The sequence below is a fragment of the Eleginops maclovinus genome, chromosome 11 (genome assembly GCF_036324505.1).
Source record: "Eleginops maclovinus isolate JMC-PN-2008 ecotype Puerto Natales chromosome 11, JC_Emac_rtc_rv5, whole genome shotgun sequence".
NCBI lineage: Eukaryota > Metazoa > Chordata > Actinopteri > Perciformes > Eleginopidae > Eleginops > Eleginops maclovinus.
In genome coordinates, this window is record NC_086359.1 from 19,648,800 (window position 1) to 19,673,548 (window position 24,749).

The following is a 24,749-nucleotide window of genomic DNA, read 5'->3' on the forward strand; positions in this document are numbered from 1 at the left end:
CTGAAAGAAACAGCGGAGTTTAGCCACCAAAGCCTGATTTGACATTAAATACTTGTCATATCTGCAATTACACTGCATGCATTCCTATGAGTATTTTGATTAAATATAGGGAATTCGAGGCATTCTTAACCGTCTCATCTTGAAGTGGAAAATGCCACTGCAGTTGTTAGTATTATCGGTAGAGAACCTTTGCTATTGCTTCAAAATGACACCCGTCTGTTGCTATGGTTTGCTATTGCTCTTCCAGATTAACACATTAACACTGTCAATCAGCTCTGACGCCTGTCCCACTAAACTTTGAAACTGCTCTGCCAGGCCGCAGTGAACTGGATGAGTGCCATTTACCTTTGACATCAGTGCTTCTCTTCACTAAATCCTGTAACCCCTGTGACCTCCCCTCCCTCCCCAAGCCTACTGAGATGAGGGATGCTGGCAGCTTGACAAATCACCATGGAGCGAAACACAAAGTCTCATTACAGCTCCGTTAAAATTCAGGAAGAGGGGCATTAGGACAGAGTCAATCATCTTCTTTAGAGTTAGTTAAACCGTCACACAATCCAGATATGCAAGACAGAAAGACAACTAGTGGGGGCACATAATCAGGAGTTCTAGAGATTTTTGTTTTTTTGTTTTTAACACTTTAGCAACTAAATCTAAGCCGCACAAAACTCATGATTCATTTCATACAGAACACACACAACAAGAAACTTGTCCTCCCAGTTTTGGGACCTTGACGCTCCCTGTTCAACCTTGAATGTTACATTGGTCACATGGCACATAACAGCAAGTCTAACGACAGATGTATTATCAAGTGAATAACTTCATTAATTCTGCCCGATCTGAAAAGATGGCTGATTATTCCACTCCTCAGTATTATAGCATAACCATGGCAACAACCTACCCATTCACATTGCTCAAACATCCTTGACAAAAGTCCTTAAGAGGAGATGGTATCATCTTTATTTTAAAAGATTGGTTACATGGCATGACGAATCTAATTACTGTAAATGTCCAACTGCAACTTTTATGACGTTTATAATGTTTAATTTCTGTTTTAGTTGTAAGAGTTTATTGATTTCTACTTTCATATTTAATGGGAACTGTATGTGGCACTTTAGTTTTATATAAATTATAGGTGTACGGTTTTGAAAGTCATTTTGTGAAAAATATACATGGCCCTAATATCTCCTACTTCTTCAACAGCTTGTACCATGGAATATGATGATTATGGTTCTGACTAGCTTAAAATAGATTTGCAAAAGAGAAATCAAATGCAAAAAACGACTCGTTGATAAAGGTTAAATAAGATTGCAGGCTTAAAATGAACCACATTGACTACAACAAATATTTATTTTCATTTAGTTCCTTTTTTCTCGTTTAAAATGTCTGATTCATCCTCTAGTTCTCAGATGTGATCATCAGAGTTTAAATTCTTCAGATTACAGAAATGTCATAAATGGTAACTGTGCCAAACATACCATTTGTGGCGGGGCAGGATAAAAGTGACTTCGGAACATGCTTTGTCATATGACTAGAGCAGGTCTCTTTAGGAACAGCAGAGTTTAGCCACCTAATCCTAAATCAGACACATCAAGCACTGTGAGGAGATCACAGCAGAAATGTCGCGAAAACAAATCTCCAAGAGTCCTAATATATCCACATTAATCCTTTTATTTACTCCCCCAGTCTATGGGTTCTTGGCATTCAGGGATCTATGCGGAACAGCATATATCAACAAAGCCGACCTAAAAGGGGGGAGCAAAGGGTCTTGAAAGGCATATGACCTGGCTAATGACTGCAGCAGTGCAGTGTGACGCCAGTGCAACAAACATTTTGAAGAATTTACAAGAGAAAAGTCACTTTTAAAGAGGCCTTCACAAAGTCTTTGGATGTGAATAATAGATAGTGATGTTTGGAGGAAGCTGTAACACTCATGCTCCATTGCTTCATGGAAGGCCTTAATAGAACAGTTTGAAGGAAGAGCTAAAAGAGTGGAGCTAAAAGAGAAATCCCTTAAACTCTTCACGCTGTCTGAAAGATTCCAGCAAAGCACCAGCAGCAGTTTCTTTTAGCGTGACGTTCATGTAAGGCAAACAAACATCAGATAATGGGAAAAAGGAAAAGAAAAAAGACAAACGGGAAGAGGGGGGAGGGAGGAAAGATCGCAAAAAGAAGAGGAGCCACAGCAACACAGACAAAAAAGAAGGAAGACTGAGAGGTAAAGCGGGAGAGAAATAAAATGAAGCACTACCTTTTTTGGCGACCTCCATCTCCTCCTCGGTCCAGCGAGAAGTTTCTCCGGTTTCACCAGCACCAGCTAAACCACAGAGAGAGAAAAAGACAGAGCCCCATCAGGACTGACAGAAACACAGAGAGATAGAGAGCCCACGAGTGAGGGAGGGGGAGACAGACAGAGAGAGAGTGACAGTCCTTCTCTCAGCCGTCTCCTTCTCATGGCAACTAATCTAATAATCTGTTTACATTCGGGGGCTGCCGTGACCCCGCTCCCTCACTTACACTCACTCTCCTACTGTCGCTCTTTCCTATCTCTCTCTCTCTCTCTCTCTCTCTCTCTGTCTCTCTCCCTCCCTCTCCCTCTCTCTCTCTCTCTCTCCCCCTTCCCCACAGCTCCGAGCAAACCCTCCTCCTCTCTAATCCATGAGGGGGAGGGCCATGGTCAGCTGATGTAGTGCCAGACAGTGGAGGAGCTGGGAGCCCGGCCTCCCTCTTTGGGAAATGGCCTTGGATGGTGACAAATAGACAGAAACAACAGCCAGCCCAGAGCCCTCCCACCTCTTCTACTGTGACACTGCGCATCACGGACACACTCACACCAAATTCTAGCCTCGGCTTGGCAACACAGCTCCTACAAAATTCATAGAAGTGCAGAGTAAGTGTGGAGGGGGCCGAATGAACTTTAGCCCACTCTCCTCCATGGCACCTACCGATACTGTGTAAACATTTTGACCAATATAGCAGCAGATGTACCCTTGACATCAACAGGAGGCTTGAATGCCCCCCCCCCACTCAAAGATGAGGAGATCGTTTCACACTGTTTAGGCGGCTCCTACTAAAGGTTTCCCGGCTACACAGTCTGTTACACTTAGTTAAACAAATGTCTACGGCACTAGACTTCCTTTTCCCCGAGGCAAAACTCACATGTTCTCCCCGTGACAGGCTAGGCCTCTCAAGGGTGGTCATTAATCTCATGGCCTATGAAAACAGACAGCCAAGAGTGTAGTATCTCACCAAATAAAACACACACAACCCACTAGTTTTAAAAAGATCAAACTCCCACCATTTGCCCCCACTGAATCAGCAGCTTCCTGAACTCGCCTGGCACCATTTCAACACTTCAGAGATAGCTACCCTTTAACACCTAGCCCACTAACTTCTAAGAAGCAGCAAAGGATTGCAGGGGTTACTACAGGGCAAGCAAACAGACACGCAAAATACAGAATGCAGTCCCTCAGGGAGATTACAGTTCTGCATAAACCATGATACACCCAAAGTATCGGGCCGGAGAGGTCAAAAGTTGGAGAGGATGGAAGCACACACCGCAGATGCTTAGTTAATCACATTATTAGGACAGACCTTGCGTAACTCTTAACTGCTGAGAGGTAGAGCTCAATGGACAGCAGGTGGCAGAGGAGCAAAGCAGTAATCAACCATCCAGATTAAACGCCACAACAAGCTTAACCCACAGGGAATGGCATACGTGAAAATATGAGCAAAAAGGGTGGAAGAGCACAAGAGCCATGACAACAGAGCAGCATATTGCCATGGATATGGACATACATCGTCTTGAGTGGTGCAGTGCAGGACAGAGTCCGTCTGGCAATGTGTGCCTGAAAACTACTTTACCCTTTGAGGCTATTAACAGCTTATCAATGTATACATTATAAAGAGGGACAAGAAGCAGAGCATTATTCTGACATATCGTTAAACTTGTTAGGATCTATCCGTGGCTTGTTGCTATTCGATGTAAACATAACATAAGCCAACAGTATGAAGTTTTTTTCCTGCACTGGTAAAAAAACACTTTCATAAAAGTCCCAGGGGAACTATATTTGGTCAGCAGGCAGGTGAGAACAAAACATGTATTGTTGTTGTCTGTGGAGGATTCAGAAATTGAAATGACTGTGCAGTATTTTAACATCTGAAGCAGCTAAAAGTATCAAGCATTAAATCAGCAGCCAGGGTTTGTTTTTTTGTTTCGTTGTGAAAGCCTGGCACTGATTGCGCGGAATGTGCTTGCCTGGCATCGAGTACAGTCAAGAGACTTCCTTCGGGTGGATTTGTGATTTTAGAACTCAAACCAGTGCAAACAATGAAGCACTTTGAAATGAGTGACTGTGTGTTTAATCACGGGGGTTACAGATTTGCGGGGGTTTACCTACAAGGGAATCAATCGCTCAGGAGTCTGAGAGACAGTACTCGATTGTTATGGACATTTTCTTTTTTCTACAGAAAGACATTTAAATAAGCTAAAAAATAAGATTGGAAACCCTGGTCAGTAATTGATGCTTGCAAAAGACGTGTGCATTTTGGAATGTTGCATCAACTTAACAAATAACTCAACCAAAGGTAAGTAAAAAATGAACCTAATGTGGAATTTTCACTAATTTGTATTTTAAAAAAGTTCAAGATGTGACACAGCCATCAAGAAATGTGTAATGTTCATTTCTAAACCCAAACAGATAGCGTAAACCATTACCGCTACTGCTCGGTTAGGTTGTAACGCTAATCTGAAGCGGACACACTCTTTTCTCTACATATTTTGTGATTTTATTTCCTCCCTTTTGAATCTGTGGCACTAAGGTGTCGATGTGATATAAAAGAAAAACATTTTCAACCACCTCCAGAGAGCATCTCCAAGAGGATTTACCTTTATTAGCATCCATTGAAGCTACTGGAGTCTGTGGCTTTGCAGGCTCCTTCAGGGACTTCTGCATTGGATCCGGCTTAGGGAGCTGCGGAGGATCTGGCAAAGCAGGCTCAGGGGCAGGGGGAGGTGCCTCCTCAGCCGCCACAGATGCAGCCTCATTGGCCATGGAGCGTGTGGTGATCCTTCCCTTACGGCGGCCCTGGCTGTTGGCAGTCTTCCTGCCACGCGGCGTGTTTTGCTCCTTTCCGTCCTCGTCCTCCCCACCGTCACACTTGTCTTTGTCCTTGCCAATTTCCCTGTGGTTTTTGGAAAGGGGGGAAAACAGAGCTTAGGAGAATGTTGGTACAGCAAATATCTGTTCCGTTTTGACCCAGCAATTACAGGCCCTTACTGTAATCTGTTCTCCATGACTGAAAACAAACGAAAAGCATATTTGAAATGTCTACCCTTGAGCCAGACGGACTTGTTAACAAGTTGTCACACACACACACACACACACACACACACACACACACACACACACACACACACACACACACACACACACACACACACACACACACACACACACACACACACACACACACACACACACACACACACACACACACACACACACACACACACACACACACACACACACACACACACACATCACTTTATCAAGGGTCTGTGGATGTGAGATCTTACAATCACTGCACTGTCTGAGGTTCATTCATCATTTTATGGGACAATACAATATTTGGCATCCTGTTTATCACATGATTCTAACTCCCTAATCAAGTTGAACTTTAGGATATGTTAACAGTTACCTCCTGCGCCATTAATATTGTATAAAATATTGTTGATGTACACAAACTGAAACCTGGATTTCATTTTTTTTAAATTATGTGAATTAGTATCACATTAGAAATGCTATATTGAAATGGATAAATGTGATACAAATTGTTTGACTGAAGTGCCTTCGCCAGGAAAAAAAGGAATGACAATGTAATAGATATGCCATTGCCAAAAATGTTTGGGTGTATTACACATTACATATGGGGATTTAAGCCCTTAAGGAGGCCCTATTATGATTTTGGGGATTTTCCCTTTCCTGTAGTGTTACATAAGTTTTTATGTTAGTGGTCTGCAAAGGCTGAAATCCCGAAGTTCATGCCGGAGGGAGTTTCTCTCCCACACACTCCCCCCCTGTCTGAATTGGACTCCTTTGTTTACTTCTGTAACATAGGGACATCACTACGCTTCTATTGGCTAGCGCTTCAACACACTGTTTGAAGGGAGTATATTGGGAGCACATTGACTATTATGACGAACAATTATTCAAGACTCACCTAGAATCCTCCTTTTCATCTTTCTCTTCCTCGTCCTTCTTTTCCTCGTCCTCTTTTTTCTCAGATGATTTCTCAGATTTTTCCTCTTCGTTTTTCTCGTCTGACTTTTCTTCTTGTGAGGGACGTGTTATTTGCTGGAAACAAAAGCCAAAAGAAAGATGTAAGTGGTTTTCTTTTTGAATAAAACAAAAGCCATTAGAAAAGAAAAGGTCAACATGTAAAATGCAAAGGAGATAATACGTTTCAGTCTTGATATCAATGCTTCTATCTTCCACCTGTATGACACTATCTCACTGTAACCAAGAACACCTTCTGCCCAACCTTACGTTTTGCCCTCCTGACTTATTTAAACACTTCCTGGTCAAGTTCTCCAACAAGCTATCAAGAAACAGACATATTCAGATGGTAAAACAGAGCCTGCATTGGCCTTGTGAGCCCTGGGGACCATATGAAAATCTAAAACTAAAAGATATGGCCGTACAAGTCTACTCAAATATTCAGTTTGACAGCAGACATTACTTAAAGATCAATTAAAGCCATGCAACTTTTGATACAATCACCAAAATAATTAACTGATCAATCTGCTTTATTTGTAAGAGTGGAGTAAGGCCAGTTCTTATGGCGCATTATCTCTAAATAAATTGGTCAAAGAGAGAAAAGGGCTTGACCATGACACGCCGCTGCAACAGCTAAAAATGATTTCTCATACAGATCAGTATTTTAATCTAGAAACAGGTTGGAGGTTGAGTCCAGATAAAACCTGCCTTTGAGTTGCCATTTTTCAAAAGGGGAATTTTAAAAACAGATCCGACAGAGATTAAAGACATGGCAGCATTCTTTATCATCAGTGTTGGCGCAGTTACCACAGAAAGCTTCCTCCTGCCTCTTCCATGATAGGCTGTGCTGGAACAAGTCTGGCTATGCCAAGCCAAACATCCCATGCTGGTACCAGATGGGGCCAAGGAATGTGCTCCGCTCAATGGTAAGGCAAAAGATACAAGCTGAGGCAGAGAGGAAAGGCAGTGGGACAACAAAAAAAAAGGGGGGTTGTGGTCGCTTGTCTATTTTACAAAAACGTTGCTCTGCACACGAGGAGTCTGAAGCCAGATCTTACATTAAAATCTGATAAAGAGAGGACTGTCAACTTAACAAAAACGGGCAGTAAGAACCGCAACGGTGGTTTGAATTAGTGGCTGCTTTAGCCAGTGCTAACCCAAGACAGCTAATAATCAGAGGGGATTGGCCTTCTTGGAGTGGAGCTACATGACCCCCAAATCCAATCTACAGTATTGGAAAACTGCATGTGGTGCTTTTTATTTAGTCTGCTCCTTTTTTATTTAGTCTGAGGTATGTGTCAAATGTCCTAAGTAGTTTTATATTATACGTTTAATAAAAGTATTTTTTCTCCACTGCACTGCTGTCGTGATCTTTTAACTTAGCTAAGATAGTAAAATAGTTACTACAGGTCCTCCTGACTGAGCTCATTGTGTGCCGCCAGGAAACGAGAGTGCTGCATTGGGAGAAAAAAAATCTTCATTTTTTAGTCTCTTCTTATTTGTCAACATAAATAAATAGCGATTTTGGATAAGCTTTTAATTAAAAGAATATAGTTTAGTATATTGATAAAGTCATAGTGAGTGTTTAATGATGTTGGTATCGTCTGTTGTTTGTTCAGAGGGTTTACAAAATTAACACTTATATGATGCCATTTCGAGTTAACCCAACCTATACTGTTTCGATAACATCCTTTCCCTTGGGTTCTTTCAGAATTTGATCATTTGAGTCATGGCTTATTTATCAGTTTTCTTCAAAATCTGTTGCTTCAAGCTACTTTAGCATTTACTTGTTGATGTTGACTTGTTGCTCACATTCATTTTTAAATACAACGGTGCTATCTTCAGTTTTGGGTTCTAAGTGAGTTAACATTTAGAAAATGAAATGCTAAAAAAATCCTTGAAGTGTTAGAGCGTGGAGTGAGAGGCTCTGGTTAAATGGGCATCTACCAATCAGAGGTTTTGTGGTTAAACAGAATTCTTAAGCCCCTATTGCTCCTATAGGCGTGTAGACTATGGTATTGAAGTATATGCAAGTCACTCCAGATAAATGTTTTAGTGAAATGAGATGTAAACATATTCTTAAGTGGTATGACGGTTGCACCGAACAATATGATGGTAACACATGTTTAGAAAATATTGAATACTAAAATAGGATAGGAGCATCCACAGAATCACATGGTTTGAAGGGTTCTCCGGAAATGTTCGATGATGCAGCAGGACTGCTCCATTATTTAAGGGAAGCCCTGCAGAACCACAGCTCGGGTTGCAGGTTAACATATGCAGAGAGGAATATGTCTTGGATTGGGTCGTCTTGACTCATTTCCTGCCTGCAGAAGTCTGCAAAGCATATTTTTGGCAAAGTAGACTTTTTTTTGCAGAGCAGACCAGTCTGTTTTAGATCAGTTATCCTCTCCGTACATGTCCTTCAGTGAGATTCTGTTCTGGTTGGGTCAGCGAGTGCTCGTGTTTGCTTTTGGAGGTGGTCGTAGAGTCGTGGCATTCCTGCCTCTTCTCCCACACAGCGTAAAGAGCCCCTACAGAGATGTTCTCCAAACGTCAATGAGGCCCTGTGGTTCTGTGGTTTTTCAGTGTTTTTATATAAACCTCTTTTCCTGACCTGGCTTAAATATTTTGAGAGTTTTAATTTCTCCCCTCTTTCGCTGATTCACGAGTGCTGTTTGACTTAGGAAATGACAGAGCCACAAGTCAATCTTCCCTTTCCTACCACAGAACTTGGGCCACCTGAGGAATCTCTAACTCACGTCTAAGGCATATACCTTCAGGAAAAGGAAATTAAAAAACGACTATTGGATACCTTATTTCCCTGCAATTCATTACAGATTTGCTGATCATTTTGACACGTTTAATCAGAAAGAAAATCTTGAAACATTCTAGTAGCAGGACTAAAAAAAGGAAAATGACAGATAAACAAATGCATTTAGCAGCCGCATTTAACCCCAGGATCTATAGCATGCATTTGTTTTAAATAAAATGCACTATCCAGCCGATGGAAACAGTAGAGCGATCTTGGAAGAACAATTTGTCGTCCAGAGAAAAAGGTAAAAAACATCAGCATTAGCCACAGTTACCCTGGTTACTGGGTGCTCAGAAAGAGAGCAAAAATGCTCATCATCAGTGCGGATACAAACAGACGAAACTACTTGACTGCTTGATGAACTTTACTGCCAGGAAATTACGAGATGAGCTTGCAAGGAGCATTTTGCCCTTAGAAAACAACAGAAATGTGCAGGGTAATTGGTCTACCTTGTATATGTGATGCTATATATACATACAATCAAAACATATATTTTAAAACAACACAGAGTGGGATACATTAGGCTTAACTCTGGCGACCAAAACACGACTATTATCTCATTTACAATTCCAACACTGGTACTCTGTTTATCTTGCATTCTGTCATGTAACCACAAACACATCTTTGTGTTGAATGTGTTTTGTTAGCACGTTAAAAAAAAAATTGCCTGTAGCACTGTTTTCTTTTTTTGTACGTCAAAACAAATTTAAATTATCTCTGTACTTAAACTACATGTTTTGCAGCAATGGAAGCTGCAGTTTATGCTCTGGCATCCTCCACAGTACACGATCTGCTTCTCATTTGGTTCTCCTTACATGGCTGATGAACAGACAATCGATTAATTGTACGTGTATTGCTCAGTATTTATATTTTTTGTTTTAGAGCTTAGCAATACATCTAAAATGAAAATAGATCAATTTGTAAAAATACACAACTCTGATAACTACCACAACTCTAAAATGATTGAACGGGATCATGGGGCACTAAAAAAGTATTACTACATTCCTGGCACATTATTATGCTAAGCTGGCCGATACACTAAACTAAGTAAATCCTTTCACATTTTTCAGTATTTTTCTTGAATATAAATTACAGCATCAATTTATATTCAACAATCACTGAAGGATTGAACCTTTTCTAAAGTAAATAAATATTATCAAATAGTAAAGATTCAATATTAATTATTCATATAATATCATAATATGCCACACTGAACTGCAGCTTGTCTTTAACAGACCTGCATGTAAACAACCTATTAACATAGCAAAGTTGCATAAATGAAAAACAATTGGTTAAAATGTTGCTTTATGATGTAAAACGTTCTTAAGGATTACCCTGTCAGCTGCCACCCGGTCAAGTTGCAACTTCTACATTTTAAAAATCAGCCAATCAAGTGCTAGCAGCCAACACAGTGGGGGGCGTAGCATGGGCAGGTATCCACAAAAATGTGTACTCCGTGTTTACTGCTGTCTTTTACTTTTATGTTCACAAGCAGAATGAAAATATGAATTCATAACATAGATCCAGTTTAAATTCTGCTGATATAGGGGACTTCCATGTGCTCAAGGCATGTTACAAAGCGGCCAGCCTCACTAAGGCCGTATACACTTTAAAATAAATATCACATTAAAAATTAATTTCCTACAATTTCTCCTTTGAAAAGGGCCTACCACATAGCATTAATACATGCATTCCACACAGGCTTAGCTTGACTGTTAAATAAAAAACCATGGCTGCACGTGCCCTAGAAAAAAACTACCCTAAAATAGCCGTAGTTTGACTGCCTACATGCCTCAAGTAAATAGGCTAAGAAGCAAACTGCCTAAGCAACAGAGCAGTAAAAAAATACGACAAAAAGCAAGATACAGAACAAACAGATACACACAGATTGGTATCAACTATAAAGTAAACACATTGCTTTCAAAGCCAGTGACCTACCTGCAAGCTCATTTGCTGGTCATAAAATCCCCTTTGCTCTCCTACAGTTTACGGTTGTTGTAAATGTGAGTTTACCCTCCAGTGCTTCCATAGCGGAGGAAACGGTAGCAGTAGAGGGGCAGGACAGCACCATAGCAGAGCTCCTTAGAAGGGCTGCCGGGCCACGGCACTGCCGCACATATTCCGGGAAAGCGTGTCATCGGGCCGCTTAAGCCGCCCAAAGAATTGTCCATCTCACATGCACGCACTAATCTATGCAGGGTCACTCGAGGTAATCCCTACCGAGCGCGCTTCTTTGATTGGCACTCACAGCAGCACACTGAGTTTTTGGGCCTGTCAGATGGCTGGGCTGTACCAACTCAGCTATTTCAGAGAGGGGTGGCTTTTTATCTTTATCTCTCTCTCTCTTTCTCTCTCTCTTTCTCTCTCTCTTTCTGTCTCTCTCTCTCTCTCTCTCTGTCTGTCTCTCTCTCTCTCTCTCTCTCTCTGAGGAACAGAAGAAAGAGGAAATGGAAAACACACAACACACACTCAGCGGATAAGCTGCCAGCGCTGACTCTGTCTCGCTCAGGGTTTTTTTTTTCTTTTTCGCTCACCCTACATTCCATTGCTCTTGCTTTTGCTCACTCCGTCCTCTTCCTTCCCCCTCTAATGACTCATTCCACTCACTGCTTTTGTTAAGTCACACCAGTAGCTTCAAATCCACAACATCCTGAAGTGCATTAAGGCGAAGAGAAAAAAGACTTCCCTTACATTCTCCACTACCACAAGATGTTTTGGAAAAATAACTACAGCCACTTTGTGTTTCAACACTACAACATTGAAGAAACCACATTTAATGATTAAGAAACACTGACTGACATACATGCTTAAGTGCCAATAAACACGTTTTTATTATGCTTTGACCAATTGTTATAAAGTACATGTTAATTGCACAAGCTAATACAATAGAATTATGACATTGTAAGCCTTTCTTTACCTCTACAATTCTGTTGTAGACAGTGTTTTGGAAAAATGAGGATGCCTTAATGGAACAAAACCATTGGGTTCTGTGTAATGTTACCAACTTTTTCAGCGGAAGTAGCTGGCAATAAATCCAAAATTCTATTTGGTTTATTACATTATGACAATCAGTGGTGGAAAAAAGTAGTTAGGTCTCTTTATTTGTAAAAGTAATGATACAACAGATTAAAAATGTACACATTTGTTTGATACTAAAGTAAAAGTAAAGAAAGTAAATGTTCCTGTTTTATGACTTAAAAATTTAAAAAACTGTTTTCTTATTGTTGTAATTCTTCAATGTTGAGCAAATGCTGTTTTGATTTGTGCACCAACTACTGAATAAGTAGTGTAAACACATCATGTTATTTATGTATGTGTGTCAATACTTATACTTAAGTACAGTACTTGATCAAATGTGCTTCGACCAGTGAAAACAATATGTGTCATGGTTTTTGCATGTTGGCAATGTTATCGCACTTTCACAAGTATGAAGCCCAGTGGTTGGGAAAGGGAGGGGCCCGGTGCTGTTTGTATAAGAATCATGAGATTCATCGACTGATTCCTCACTGCAGTATTGGGAATAGAAAACTATATTTATTGTCATTTATTTGAGTTAATTTATAGTGTTTTCCATCTTGGTATGAATAAGAGGCTAAACATGTCACTTAAAAAGTAGTCTATTCCTCATTTAAGTAGTCCACTTCAGATGCTTCACTAGATCCTGTTCTAACATCGACAACTTTATATTCACCAATGTACAAAGGTCTGATATGAACAAGTACTGGACCAACAATCCTATTTCTGATTATCCATCAGAAATCGAGTGCCTGTCAGTCAGTAGAACTTAGAGAGAGATTTCTGTCACAGAATTGTCTCATAACTGCCAATGGGTCCGTACTATGAATGGTGCAAAACAGGAAAGGCTAAACATATGGCAGGGTGAATCACCCATGAAGAAATAGTACCAGTCACCATCTTTACGTTCTAGATGTAATCATGAACTCACGCGCCCTCGACCCCATCTCATTAAAGACACAACCGATCCACTGTGTCACACAGCTGATGTACCCGACGCAGAGACAGAATGTCCTGTACAAGGACTGTGGGTCAGTGAAGTAAGGAAGGGACAGGAAAGAGGAAAACATCCAACAGAATGAGTCAAATCAATATTTAACGTCTGCCAAGGGTGTATTGCAGGAAGGTACATCTCTTTCTGCTGGAAAACGATGGGACAACGATTATATAAAACAATCTGCTTACAACAAAATATCTCCACAGCTGTCATTTTATAGATTTCACTTTGACATCTCCAAAGTTCACATTCGAGATTGGAGAGTAATTTCGGTGAGGCCAGTTTGTCTCTATACTTTATTGTTTGACATATAAACCTTTATGGAGCCACGTGCAGCAGAATAAGCAAAAGGATAGGACGGATGGTAGTGTCTGAAATGAATCCAGCTTCTTATACATTACCTATTGTAAAAATAAACATACTTAATGTTTCCCAAAATTCCCTGTGTTCTGAGTGTTACCCTTGCCCTGTCGGACCTCTTGGCGCCACTGTGTGTGTGGAATATATGTTAATACTGTGCTTATAGGAGCTTAACACAGTAAATTACAGCTTGGTATGTTGGATGTGTCTATGCATGCAAGTGTGTCTATAGTGGTTTTGAAACAGAGCTACAACTAAGAAAATGTTCATTATCGATTAATCTGCTGATTATTTTCCAGATGGAGGAAATAATCAGCTTTACTGCTGGTTTATCCTCACTATAGTCTGGCCATTTGAAACTCTAATTGTACAGAACTGTACCGTATAGAAAGACTTGTTCTTGTTGAAGTATACTGTGCCTTTCACAGATAATGCTAATGTATCTTTTGGACAAACAAGTGAGTCAAACTGTAGCTATATCCAAATTATCCCAGGGTTGCTTGCTTAAAATTAACAGGAGAGCTGTGCCAACGCTGCTTCCTGCTTCACCCACTCCCCCATAAAGAATGACTGCAATGTAGGGGGAAAACCCGTAGCACTTGATTCCGTAAAGAGGTATGACACATATGTGATACATGTGGTAGACATAGATCTGTCATTAACTAGATGCCACAGTATGCCAAGGAGACATGGAACAGGTGTGGCAAAGTCACACAAACCCAAAGCTGTCATTAAACATGTTAAACTATCCCACCCATGGCTAAATGATGGTCTTCCATCGCAACTCCATTGTTTGCTCTATAAGGTTTGGAAAATAGAAAATTTTGTAAATTCTCACATTTACCTGGTTCCTTCCTCTCCGTCTGCCATAGTTCCGCCTCACCAGGGTCTTGTAGTTGTGGTTCTTCTTGGTCAAGTAGTAGTAAAGGACACAGTCGGCAACACACTGAAACAAGAAATGGCATATTATGATCATATGCATTGAGACTGGAAGGTACTAACTGTTAATTAGCGTGATAATTAATCAATCAATTATTTTATAGATAACTAATATGGGTAAATAGAAAAAACAGTTTCTTTGTCATTTATTATCCATTATTAAAGTTACAGTTTAAGCTCTAAGAAAGACATAACATTTGAGGTGGACCAATAACCAAAGGGTGAAAGATAATGTGGACAGTCAAGTTTATGAGTATTAAGTGGTTTAAGGTCTTAAAACCCAAATAGAGTGAGACATAAATAACATTAAATTCTACAATATACTTCAATGCACACGCAGGAAACTAAAGCAGCAGCATACCTTTCTCTCCAGATAGGAGGCAATTAGGCCAAAGTTCTTGGGATGTTGGACAAACCTAGAAAGAGATGCCAGTCATTACTCATGTGTCAACTCCAAAAATATATTAGTGCAAGGCCGAGGTGGCATTAGAGTCTATAAACAATATCCGCACTGCAGACATCCTGTGCCACAAACACAACTCACTTCTCCTTAAAGATCTCCTTCTCATGTTCGGTCCAAACATTCATAAACTGCCGGGCTTTGTACACCTTCATGGGGTCATCCATCAGGCCGTTCATGTTGATGAACCTCACTCGCCTCTGCTCAGTGTCGTACATCATGGGAGGGATGACGGACAGCTGTCTCATCTGTTTCTCGTTGTTCTGTAGAGCACAGACACAGATTGTGGTCAGTCGCTCTGATAGACTCTCCCTTGTTCAGTAAACCATCTTCCAGCCTTTGTGAATTGTTTGAATGAAATGTATTCCAGATGATGCAAGTGAAGAACCCCCTAAAACCTGAAGTGTTTCTGGAAATTCAGCAATTGTGTCAACCCCTACTAAATACTTTATTTCTCAGCCTCTGTAGCAGATAGAAACAAAATTCAAAAAGTATTTGAGAGCGTACAGCTGTGGCTTTCATGAGTGGCTTCTGCAGGTAAATCGACTTTCACCCCTGGGGTGCGGTTGAAAAAACTCTGTGGATAAGAGTGGTAATTCTCCGTCCTCCACTCGGTTTCAAAACCTTCGAACTCATGGTCATCATCGTCGTCATCTTCAAACATATGTCTTAACCATAAATCTCAGTCGATTGGTTCGCCGGGTTCAAAGTAGTCAACAATAATGTCTTCAGCGCTGTGCAGATCGTCAATATCACTACCTTCACTAACTTCAGAATTCCCTCCGCAGTAGACTAAGTCTGCCATGTTTGCTCGTAAAAAATCCAAACAATGCCACATGTATATTCTGATGCATTTCATTGGGCTAAGAGGCCGATAATTAATGCAAAATGTACCACAGAGCTCTTGTACCAGAAAATGACGTATCAGCTTTCCCGGCTTCAATGGTAGAATGACGCAACAGCGCCCTCGGTTTTAATGGTAGAAATGCGGCAACGCTTTCCCGGCTTAAATGGGTTAAGGCTGTTGTCATCCAGCCAAGCAGTTGCAAATTTACACTGTAATATATATAATACCCACCTCCTGCTCAGAAAGGCCATCTATGATTTCAGAGATCTCGTGCTCGCTTCTTGCGATAGTCGCAGAAAGGCCTGTTCCTCTCTGTCCAACCCTGCAGGAAACAGAGACAAACAATGGTTAAAAACATTTTTTTAATTACTCGTTAAATCTGTAGATAATAAGAGTCTCTTGTAGAATTGATTAACAGCCTCCTTCTCATGGTCTAGCTGCCAGCAATAAGTGCTGACATGCAAACTATTTACTTGGATGATTCGAAAATCAGCAACAACAAGACGCTTTACCCTCACCCTGACCCCATCTCCTACCCTTCCCAGAGGCTGGTAGACACCCAGCATCTCTGAACAAAATAGGCCACCACACACCAGCTTGTGCCTTCCATTTAGATGCTAGAGGAACAGACATCTTAAATAATGGAAGAGACCATTTCAACTTCACGGCTCGGCTACAGGACATGTCAACATTATTTATGCATCAAATGATTTCTAGAGTCAAAATAATTTCTCTCTACAGTCTCTGTCTTTGACCACGTCCTCATACTCACTAGATCCTTCAGGTTTTTATACTATACGAGTTTACTTCAGTCCTTTGCTGCTTTGCAATGTGAGGTCTGGAAGTCTACTTCAAGAGAAACAGCCTCTCTGTTACCAGTATGAAACAGAAACAGTGCTGGGCAATAAGACCCTAAAAAAACGTAGCAATATATTTAATATCCTTCCATCAGCATTACACGGAAAAGTAATCTGAAACAGTTTTGATAATTTTTGTAATTATAATTTGAGTAATATCTGAAGCAAAACTGCCAGAAGATAATGACCGGTTGCAGTTTCAAAAATGTAAATATTTTTTCTTTCACGATAACAAACTAATTAGGGGTTTGTCATTTTTTTCTTCATTTAAATGTTATTTTTTCAGGCAAACCAATCAATCAATTCATTGAGGAAATAATCAGTCAGGTTATGAATGGTCGACAAGGAAAATAATCCTTAATTGCAGGCTGAATGATATCAAGCTCCATCCAAGCCAAAGTAAATCTACCCATATGCACTGTCGAAAGGAGAAGAAAAAGGCGAAGTTGGTATTTGTGTGCTTCTGAATCAAGAACCAATATTAACAGAATGTATATCATACAAAAACAGGGGTTCACAGGTAAAGCGTGTACCTCTGGAAGCGCTCCTGCTGCTCTCTCTGCTTGCGGATCTCGGGGAATTGCCTTTCGTAGTACTCCCGTGTTCTGCTGTCCTTGGCTTTGCGCCTGGGGTTGTTCTCCATTCGATCAACCTTCTTCTCCCACGCCTCCATCAGCTGGTCGTAGCGCTGGCAGATCTTCTGTTCCTGTGTGCACAGCGTGGGAAATCAATGGGATATCAGGAGTGGGTGCCTGGCGCCCATCACTATGGTAAGAGCCAAGATGTCTTATTGCCAAACCATGAGCCAGAAGATTTTTACATAAAATATTATAATAGAGCTGACATGCTCGCACTCAAATAAAATCAGCATGAACATGAGTCTTTAAAACCACCGACTTTGATATGGATTAAAAGTGTATTGGGATTTTTCGGTCCTATAAAAGTTGACCTTCTTAGAGAGACTTACTTTAAAATGTTTTTCGAGGATAGTCCTTTCATTCAAATTGTCCTGAGTGAATACAACTCATTCTAAATGACAATAGATAACATGCATTTTGTACCATGGAGGTTTCTAGTGAAGCAATAGATAATGCTCAGTTTGTTGGAGGTACAGTAGATCTAACAGTAGATTTAGAAGTAGGAGAAATAAAATGGATAGACGCACATGGCGGCTGTGATTGTTGTACGTTAATCTTTTAAACTCAGCATCCTGACTGAGGCACAGCTTGTTCCGAAGCAACTGTTCTGTTGACAAATAGTTTTAAGGTGCTTGTGCAAATTGGTGTTTCAATGAGCACTAAGCAATGAGGTGAAGGGGTGGAAGGGTTCACATTTTAAGTGAAGATATGGAAAGATTTCTTTATTGGGAGGACAATACAGCTTTGTTTCCACTCTCTGCAGCGGGGGACCAACAATTCACCTTCCTCTTGGCACTTAGCCATTTGAACTCTGCCATTGTTCAGAGACCAAAGGGTCTGAGAGAAAGGTAGGTCTCACTAAGCCATTGCAATACAAAAAAAAGAGCCAATTGTTTCAACATGGGGTGATTCGGAAATATTTAAATTTGCTGGATAGTAAGAAAACAGCCAGAGAGAGTCGATCGGCTGGCGTATTTCTCAGATATGTTCTTCAATGTGACGATATTTATTGTTATACTGAATACAAAAGCACTTCTTGGCCTGCACAATACTTTTCAACAAACAGGGGAAACCAAGCCATTTCCTGTTGTACAAACGCATCAATGCATTATTTCTATTAGCCATGCTAAAAGCAGGAAGGCAAACAGGGTCAGTCGGTTCACCGCTTTTCTTAAGACTGAAATATGTCAACAACTTGAGTGCCATGAACTTTTGTAAACCTCCATGGTCCTCAGAGAATAACCGCCTGTAGTGGTTGGTGGTTTTATTTAAATATCTTGAAATTACTTTGGTGTTCCCTAAACTTTTATTATCACGTCAAACTTTCAATTGGCAGACACTTTTGAGTAAATACCAAACATCTTAAAACTTAACACAGACACCTACGAGGATATTTTTTAGGAATTATATATAATTTAATTTAAGATGACAAGAAGAATTAAAGCAAATTAATGCAGGTTTATTGCTGCTGGGTAATATTTAAACTGGGTTCTCTCCGAGTGTGAGATGCATACCAAAAATGAAAATGTGATAACTAGGGTATCTGGTGTGTCAATATTACATAGCCTTAAGTAAACAGGGAAGATACCACTTATCAAAAGCTTTAACAATCCCAATAATGTTCCGCACGGTCAGCTCAAGGCGCAGAGTGCAAACAGTCCACCAGGTATGGCGTGACAACACCGACTTTGGAAATGGGGGGAGTCTTTAATGTTGTGTCAAGAGTCCCGACACAAAGACATAGAACTTCCACAATGCTTATCTAACAGCCAGGACACTTACCCTCTGTTTACGAGCGTGGTTCCTCCTCTTGAAGAACAGAATCAGCTTCTTCCTCATGACTTGGTTGCTAAAAGAGAACAACACTTAAAATCAGTGAAATTACGGTATTACTGTGTTTACCAGAGAAAGTCGTGGTATTTACCATAAAGCATATGAAGCTGGCTAACACATAAATAGTACTGCCCTACAAGATATTCCAGCAACAAAACATCCAGTCAGTACAAAGGGAAGTCCTGGAGTCTACTTCCAGGCAGAAACGCCCACTTTTTTAATAGTGCTATTGTAATAAAACCCTAAAAATTGTTAAGAATCATTACATCTCCTTAAAGAACTAAATTCTCTATATTAAAGCTGCAAAAACTACTCGATTAACTAATATACAGAAGAATTAATCAACTTTGATCAATGATTTATTCTTTAAGAAATTCACTGGTTCCAGCTTCCAAAATTTGAATAATTGCTGTTTTTGTCTTACGATAATAAACTAAATTTCTTTGTGTTTTGGACTGCTATTTCAAAAAAATAAAGGCATTGATGACATTAAATATATGAACTTTGGCTCAGAGGAGTGTATGGTCTTTGTTTGTTTTTTTACAATTTATGGACATTTTCAGTGAAATCAATTAATTAAATAACTGAGGAGATAATCTTCAGATTAATCTTTAATGAAAAGTAGTCCCTTCAATTACTAAAGTATACCAAGTGAACATTTTTTAAGGTATTGAGCTTGATTTATTTTTCAACACATTTACAAATATATCATTGAAATCACTGCTGCAGCTACAACACACTTTGAACTCTTTTGCTGACGCATGATGGGGGCGGTAGGGAGAAACTATTTTGGCCGGCCCTGATAGTGTGTACATTCACAAAGAGGGGGGTCTCCGTTGAAATGGGTGGCTCTCCTGTTGCACAATGATAAGACTTTTTTATCCTAAATGGCCTGGCCTTAAAGCCCGTAACTAGCAGGGATATGATTTGCAATTGAAGAAGGATAGCAATCTGGTGACTCAGCAATCAGATAAGAAAGACATTTCAGCTGGGTTCATCATGCTGATGTCAGCAATTTCTCTTCAGCTGAGATGAGCTGACAGATGTTCATGAAATTCATCTGTGCAATGGATACTCACGTCTTGATGTTGTCATGGTACACCTTTGTGTCTGATGGCTGATTGTAGAGGGGCTAAGAAAGGAAAAAGCAGACAAGGGAAAGGAAGGGGGTTAATCATTAGCCTTTGGGCAAGCAGTAATATCTAACCATCTACTGAGCTAAGCAGAACCGTCTCCTCAGAGCTCATACAAGGAAAAAACACAGAATCATCTGTTAAAAAACGTACCAGCTCAACCTTAGGACCAAAACCTTCCAGGACTTTATGGGCCTCTTCAGCTTTTTTCTAGAAAAAAAAAGAAAGCGCATGTAAAAATCAAAAACAACACATTACACAAATCGCTTTTTTATGTGGGTTATACTCGTATAAATATAATACTTCTGGGACATGTTACTGGCTAAAGCATTAATAGAAGAGCTTCTATTAATCAAGTAGCTACACATGGAAAGGCAAAGTAAACATTTGTAAAATTGCTCTGGCAATTCAATTTTTTCAGTTAGGTAACTAATCAAGGGTATATTCTCTAAGATAAGAAAAAAAGAATCAAGTCAATGTATAAAGTTAAAATAAACAGAGTATGAGCCCTTGCAATAACTGCATTTAAAAGTGAGCAACTGCAAACAGCTTAGAGAAGCACGACTTGTCTGCTGCAGCATAACTAATAGGGTTGGCTAGTGACAGTGACCATTCTTGGATGGGACTGACAGCTTTTTCAAGATCATCAGAACAATACTGATTAAATCTTTATTTTCCCTTCCCATGAGCGTCATCTTCTGACTGAGAAAAACAAACGCAGCTGCCAGACGAATGCTGAGCAGGGTTTGGGAGCAGCTTCACAGCGTTAATGGCTAACTGAGGAGGAAGGTGTGTCTCAGCACTTTCTACCACAACAAGACATGAACTACACTGACCTCCATAACAACGCACCCCCTCATTTTCCTATTGTTGAGCTGAAACAGATAAGGATGCCTGCCTCTGAGCTTTACTTGTAGTTGAATGTATTAATTAATTAGAAAGGTAATACACATCTACCAAAATGAAACTGCAGTAAACATAAACATCTAGCATAAATATATGCATAAACCACTATGCCTTCCAACATTATTACCTTTTTAATGAAAATGAAACACTGCTTTGCTAAATGATGCTTTACATTAAAGCTATATCGAATTCATGAACACGAGTTTTTATTGAACAAAGTATCACTAGACACATTGACTTAGACTAACTCCTAAACTATATTTCCTGTAACTCCTCCAAAATACTTCCTCTAATTTCAACCTATCATGGTCTGCAAAGGCTAAAATCCCAAAGGACACTCCAGAGGGAGTTTCTATAGCATCAACAGGATCTTGACTAACATCACATATCTGAAAGAAAAATATGACTGATACAGGAAATGAACAGGCACCTTAGAGAGAAAACCAGAAGAAAATAAATTAGTGAGAGCTTTGCAACGAAGATCTTAAAGACACATGTTCAGCCTTCAGTTCAGTGCAAAATAACTTGGTTTCAAGGGAGAAACTAGTTGCCTATATTCGCCATGGTTATCTACTGCTTGAGGAGCTTGCCGCGGCTCTGTACAATTTTAGCTGGTTAACCCGGGCTGTTTAAATAACAAAAACAGACTCTTTTAGCTTTGAAGAATCACAGAGATGAGATAAAAAGAAATAGCTGCAGCACAAACAACATGGCCAGGAAAGTGTTGCTGTGTCACCGATGACTGACCCGGTTTTCATCGTAGATGATCTGGACTATGCTGCGATGCTTGTGCTCCACTGGGGGAGGGGTGGCTGGCTTTTCTGGCTCCACTGGCTTCGCTGCTTCCTCTTCCAGTTGTTGCTAAGAGACAACAAAAACATTTTGACCAATACAACACAAGACAAAATACACAGAGGCAATAGAGGCCTCTTTTCTTCCAGTCAACATCTTGTATGATTTTTATCTGTATTCCTTTTCACGTGGGAAAAGTGAAGGAAAAGTGAGATGCAGCTACACTGATGTGATCTCAGCTTCTGATAATATAAGGCCATGCAGGCATTATCAGATTACTCCATCTCTCTCTCTTGTTCAAGTCTTTTTTTAAGAACTGAAGAGTTGAGCTGATGAGTATTTGGTAGGTCAATGTTTACGAGTTAAAGGTTACGTCAACTACCAGGTTACAGAGACGAGATGAGTTCCTGAAATACCTAGAATAAACAAATAAATTCCTAAAAGACTTGGGAAAAAACACAGACTGGGTGAACTCCCCTAGCAAAGCTCATCTTACATTCCTATCTAACGAGGTGGAATTCAGGAGAAAGAAATTGCATTCAAAAAACAGAAACACGTTCTGGTGAAGAAAACAAGCCTGGAGAAATACTTTTTTCAGCACCTTATTTGCACATTGGTGTACAGTAGATGATTGGGACAGGATTATTAAGCCATTGATCTGTAGAGGTATCTAATGGCCCAAATGATAAGCTAAAATAAATCAGAAGCAAACTAGTCTGTTAACTTGAACATCAAAGGGCACAAGGTCCAAAGACTGCTGGAAAACCATGGGAGCTGACACCTCGTAGTAGTTGTCACATTACCTGTGTGCTTCATTTGGTTATCACTTTATTATCCTTACAATATTTCCTCTGAAACGGGCTGAGCAATATGTAGGAAGTCAAAAATAGCAAGTGAAATGACTTGTGACATGTTTTCTAACACCGCATACCTGATGTTACGTTCAGAGACAAAGGTTTCACAAGGTAACCAACCTGTTTTTTCTTCAGCTTGAAAATCTGCTGCTCCACTTTAGCGATCTCTCGATCCACACGGTCCATACTCTGGATCAGCTCCTCCTTGGACAGTTTAGAGGGAGACGCGTCCTGGTCATCGCTCATGTGTAGAGCATGTCCTCCTTGGGAAGGGGAATCTACTTTGACAGAGAACTGAGACTCCTGGCGAAAACAGGAGGGATAATTGAGTTACAGTGTAATTACAGCTAAAAACCTGTCAAAACAAAATGATTCTTCCCCGTTCTGCAGATACCATATACAAATGTTAACAGTCAGTGAGGGATTGTCTGGCAGAGCCTACATTTAGCTATTTAACTATTGCCTCCTTTCCACTGCATGGTTCTGTTTGACTGGACTCAACTCACTTTTGGTACCAGGTCCTTTTATCTATTTGTCTGTGTGAAACTCTTTTGAAATCAGCTTCAACGTGACACTTGCTTGCTATATCGGGATCCAAACAGAGGAAGGTTTGCATTTTCATCAATTGTACCAACTAAGCCTTTTCCGGGCTGCTATCTTTTTAAACCCGTGGTCGAGTTGATACTATACTACTTTTTAACATGTCTTTTAATGGTGGATTGGCTATCTAAAAATTGTGCTAAATGTCCCATATAACCAGGGGTGCGCAGGTACGCATGCAAACATCTGAATTGCATAACCTCACTTGTGCCACTGCGTACCTGATAGGTCAATAAAACAAAACACATATTTCGTCTACACATGTTTCTTGTCAACACTCAATGGAGTAAACTACTAGACATGTCCAAAAAACAAAAGACATTAAGTTACTTTGGCGTTTCGCTATACCTGCAAAAAAACATCACTTTCTTGGTCTGATTGAACTGGGTGCTGACTGAACTGCGCAGGACAAAACCAGCGTACTTGTTAAGGCAGGCTTAGATGGCTGGACGACAAAGTGGGTCTCCGTGTGCACAGACGAGGCTGCTGTCGAACTGCGGCAGTTTTATTTACAAAAGGGTGGAGCAACACACACTGCTCCAAATGTGCTGAGTTTAAACAGGGACAGGGGGGGGTGCATCTGCAGCATCTTCATCATCTACCATGCACGAAGTTGAAATAGATGACAGTGAAGGAGAGACTGAGGAGGACAGTGAGGATCATTTACTGAAACCACGCTGTGTGTGGGGTGAGTACCAAACACTGTCTCCTGGTACTCATCTGAGAACTCAATAAAAAAAATGTGCACCCCTGCATATAATGCAATAACGATTGTCTCTAACTCCAATTACTGTTCTGAATTGTTTAACTCCCCATTCTATTATTGGCTCAGCTCTCTTGGAACCTCAACCCACATATTAATAAAGGAGTACCAGGTATCATCCACGACTATTTAGTAGAAAACCAAGTTGAGTTCCATACCATGCAGTGGACTCGTGCATATTTCAAATCATAGAGTTCAGAAGTTATTGTTTGACTGTAAGTGCTGTAAATCAAACTATAAAAAAAGAGTCTTTGTTACTGTGAAGGCAAACACTTAACAAAGACCAAAGGGTCCTTCCTTTTTTTGAAGTAGTTGAAGAGGAATAGAGCCCACCTTTTTGACCTCCGCTGAGGTTCTGAGACTGTCCTGTATTGAATGGCCTATGGGCATGAGAATCCCCCCAGCAGTAGAAGGTTGGCGTGAGATGTGGGCTTCAGCAACAGTCTCCATGCGTGGGCGTTTAGAATCCAAGGCCTCATGCTCAGACTGCGCCGAGATGGAGTGAAACTGCTGTTCGTAACCATGGCGTCTCTCTGGAGGCCTGGGAACAACACAAATTCAAAACATATCAGAAGCTAGGTCTGGCTGTGCAGATGAATGTTTCCTTAACTGTGATCTTGGGAAACCCATGGCAATCTTAAGAGCCTGCCATAGGAAAAAAT

At 40.4% G+C, this 24,749-nt stretch overlaps 1 protein-coding gene across 11 annotated transcripts in view; it reads right to left on the minus strand.

Moving 5' to 3' along the window:
* Positions 1–24,749, minus strand: part of ncor1 (nuclear receptor corepressor 1) — a 60,516-nt gene that overhangs the window by 26,716 nt on the left and 9,051 nt on the right. For 6 of the 11 annotated variants that reach the window (XM_063895912.1, XM_063895914.1, XM_063895913.1 and 3 more), the window contains 14 exons: positions 24,421–24,628; positions 22,845–23,027; positions 21,826–21,939; positions 20,326–20,382; positions 20,119–20,171; positions 18,989–19,055; positions 17,102–17,274; positions 15,943–16,033; positions 14,949–15,127; positions 14,766–14,820; positions 14,304–14,411; positions 6,223–6,356; positions 4,889–5,184; positions 2,252–2,317 (listed from right to left, as the gene is read on the minus strand). In XM_063895912.1, coding sequence (XP_063751982.1) covers positions 2,252–2,317; positions 4,889–5,184; positions 6,223–6,356; positions 14,304–14,411; positions 14,766–14,820; positions 14,949–15,127; positions 15,943–16,033; positions 17,102–17,274; positions 18,989–19,055; positions 20,119–20,171; positions 20,326–20,382; positions 21,826–21,939; positions 22,845–23,027; positions 24,421–24,628 — 1,784 coding nt within the window. Of the gene's footprint in view, positions 1–2,251; positions 2,318–4,888; positions 5,185–6,222; positions 6,357–11,031; positions 11,338–14,303; positions 14,412–14,765; positions 14,821–14,948; positions 15,128–15,942; positions 16,034–17,101; positions 17,275–18,988; positions 19,056–20,118; positions 20,172–20,325; positions 20,383–21,825; positions 21,940–22,844; positions 23,028–24,420; positions 24,629–24,749 lie in introns of those variants that run through there. The other 5 variants (XM_063895918.1, XM_063895916.1, XM_063895911.1 and 2 more) reach the window with 2 other exon arrangements.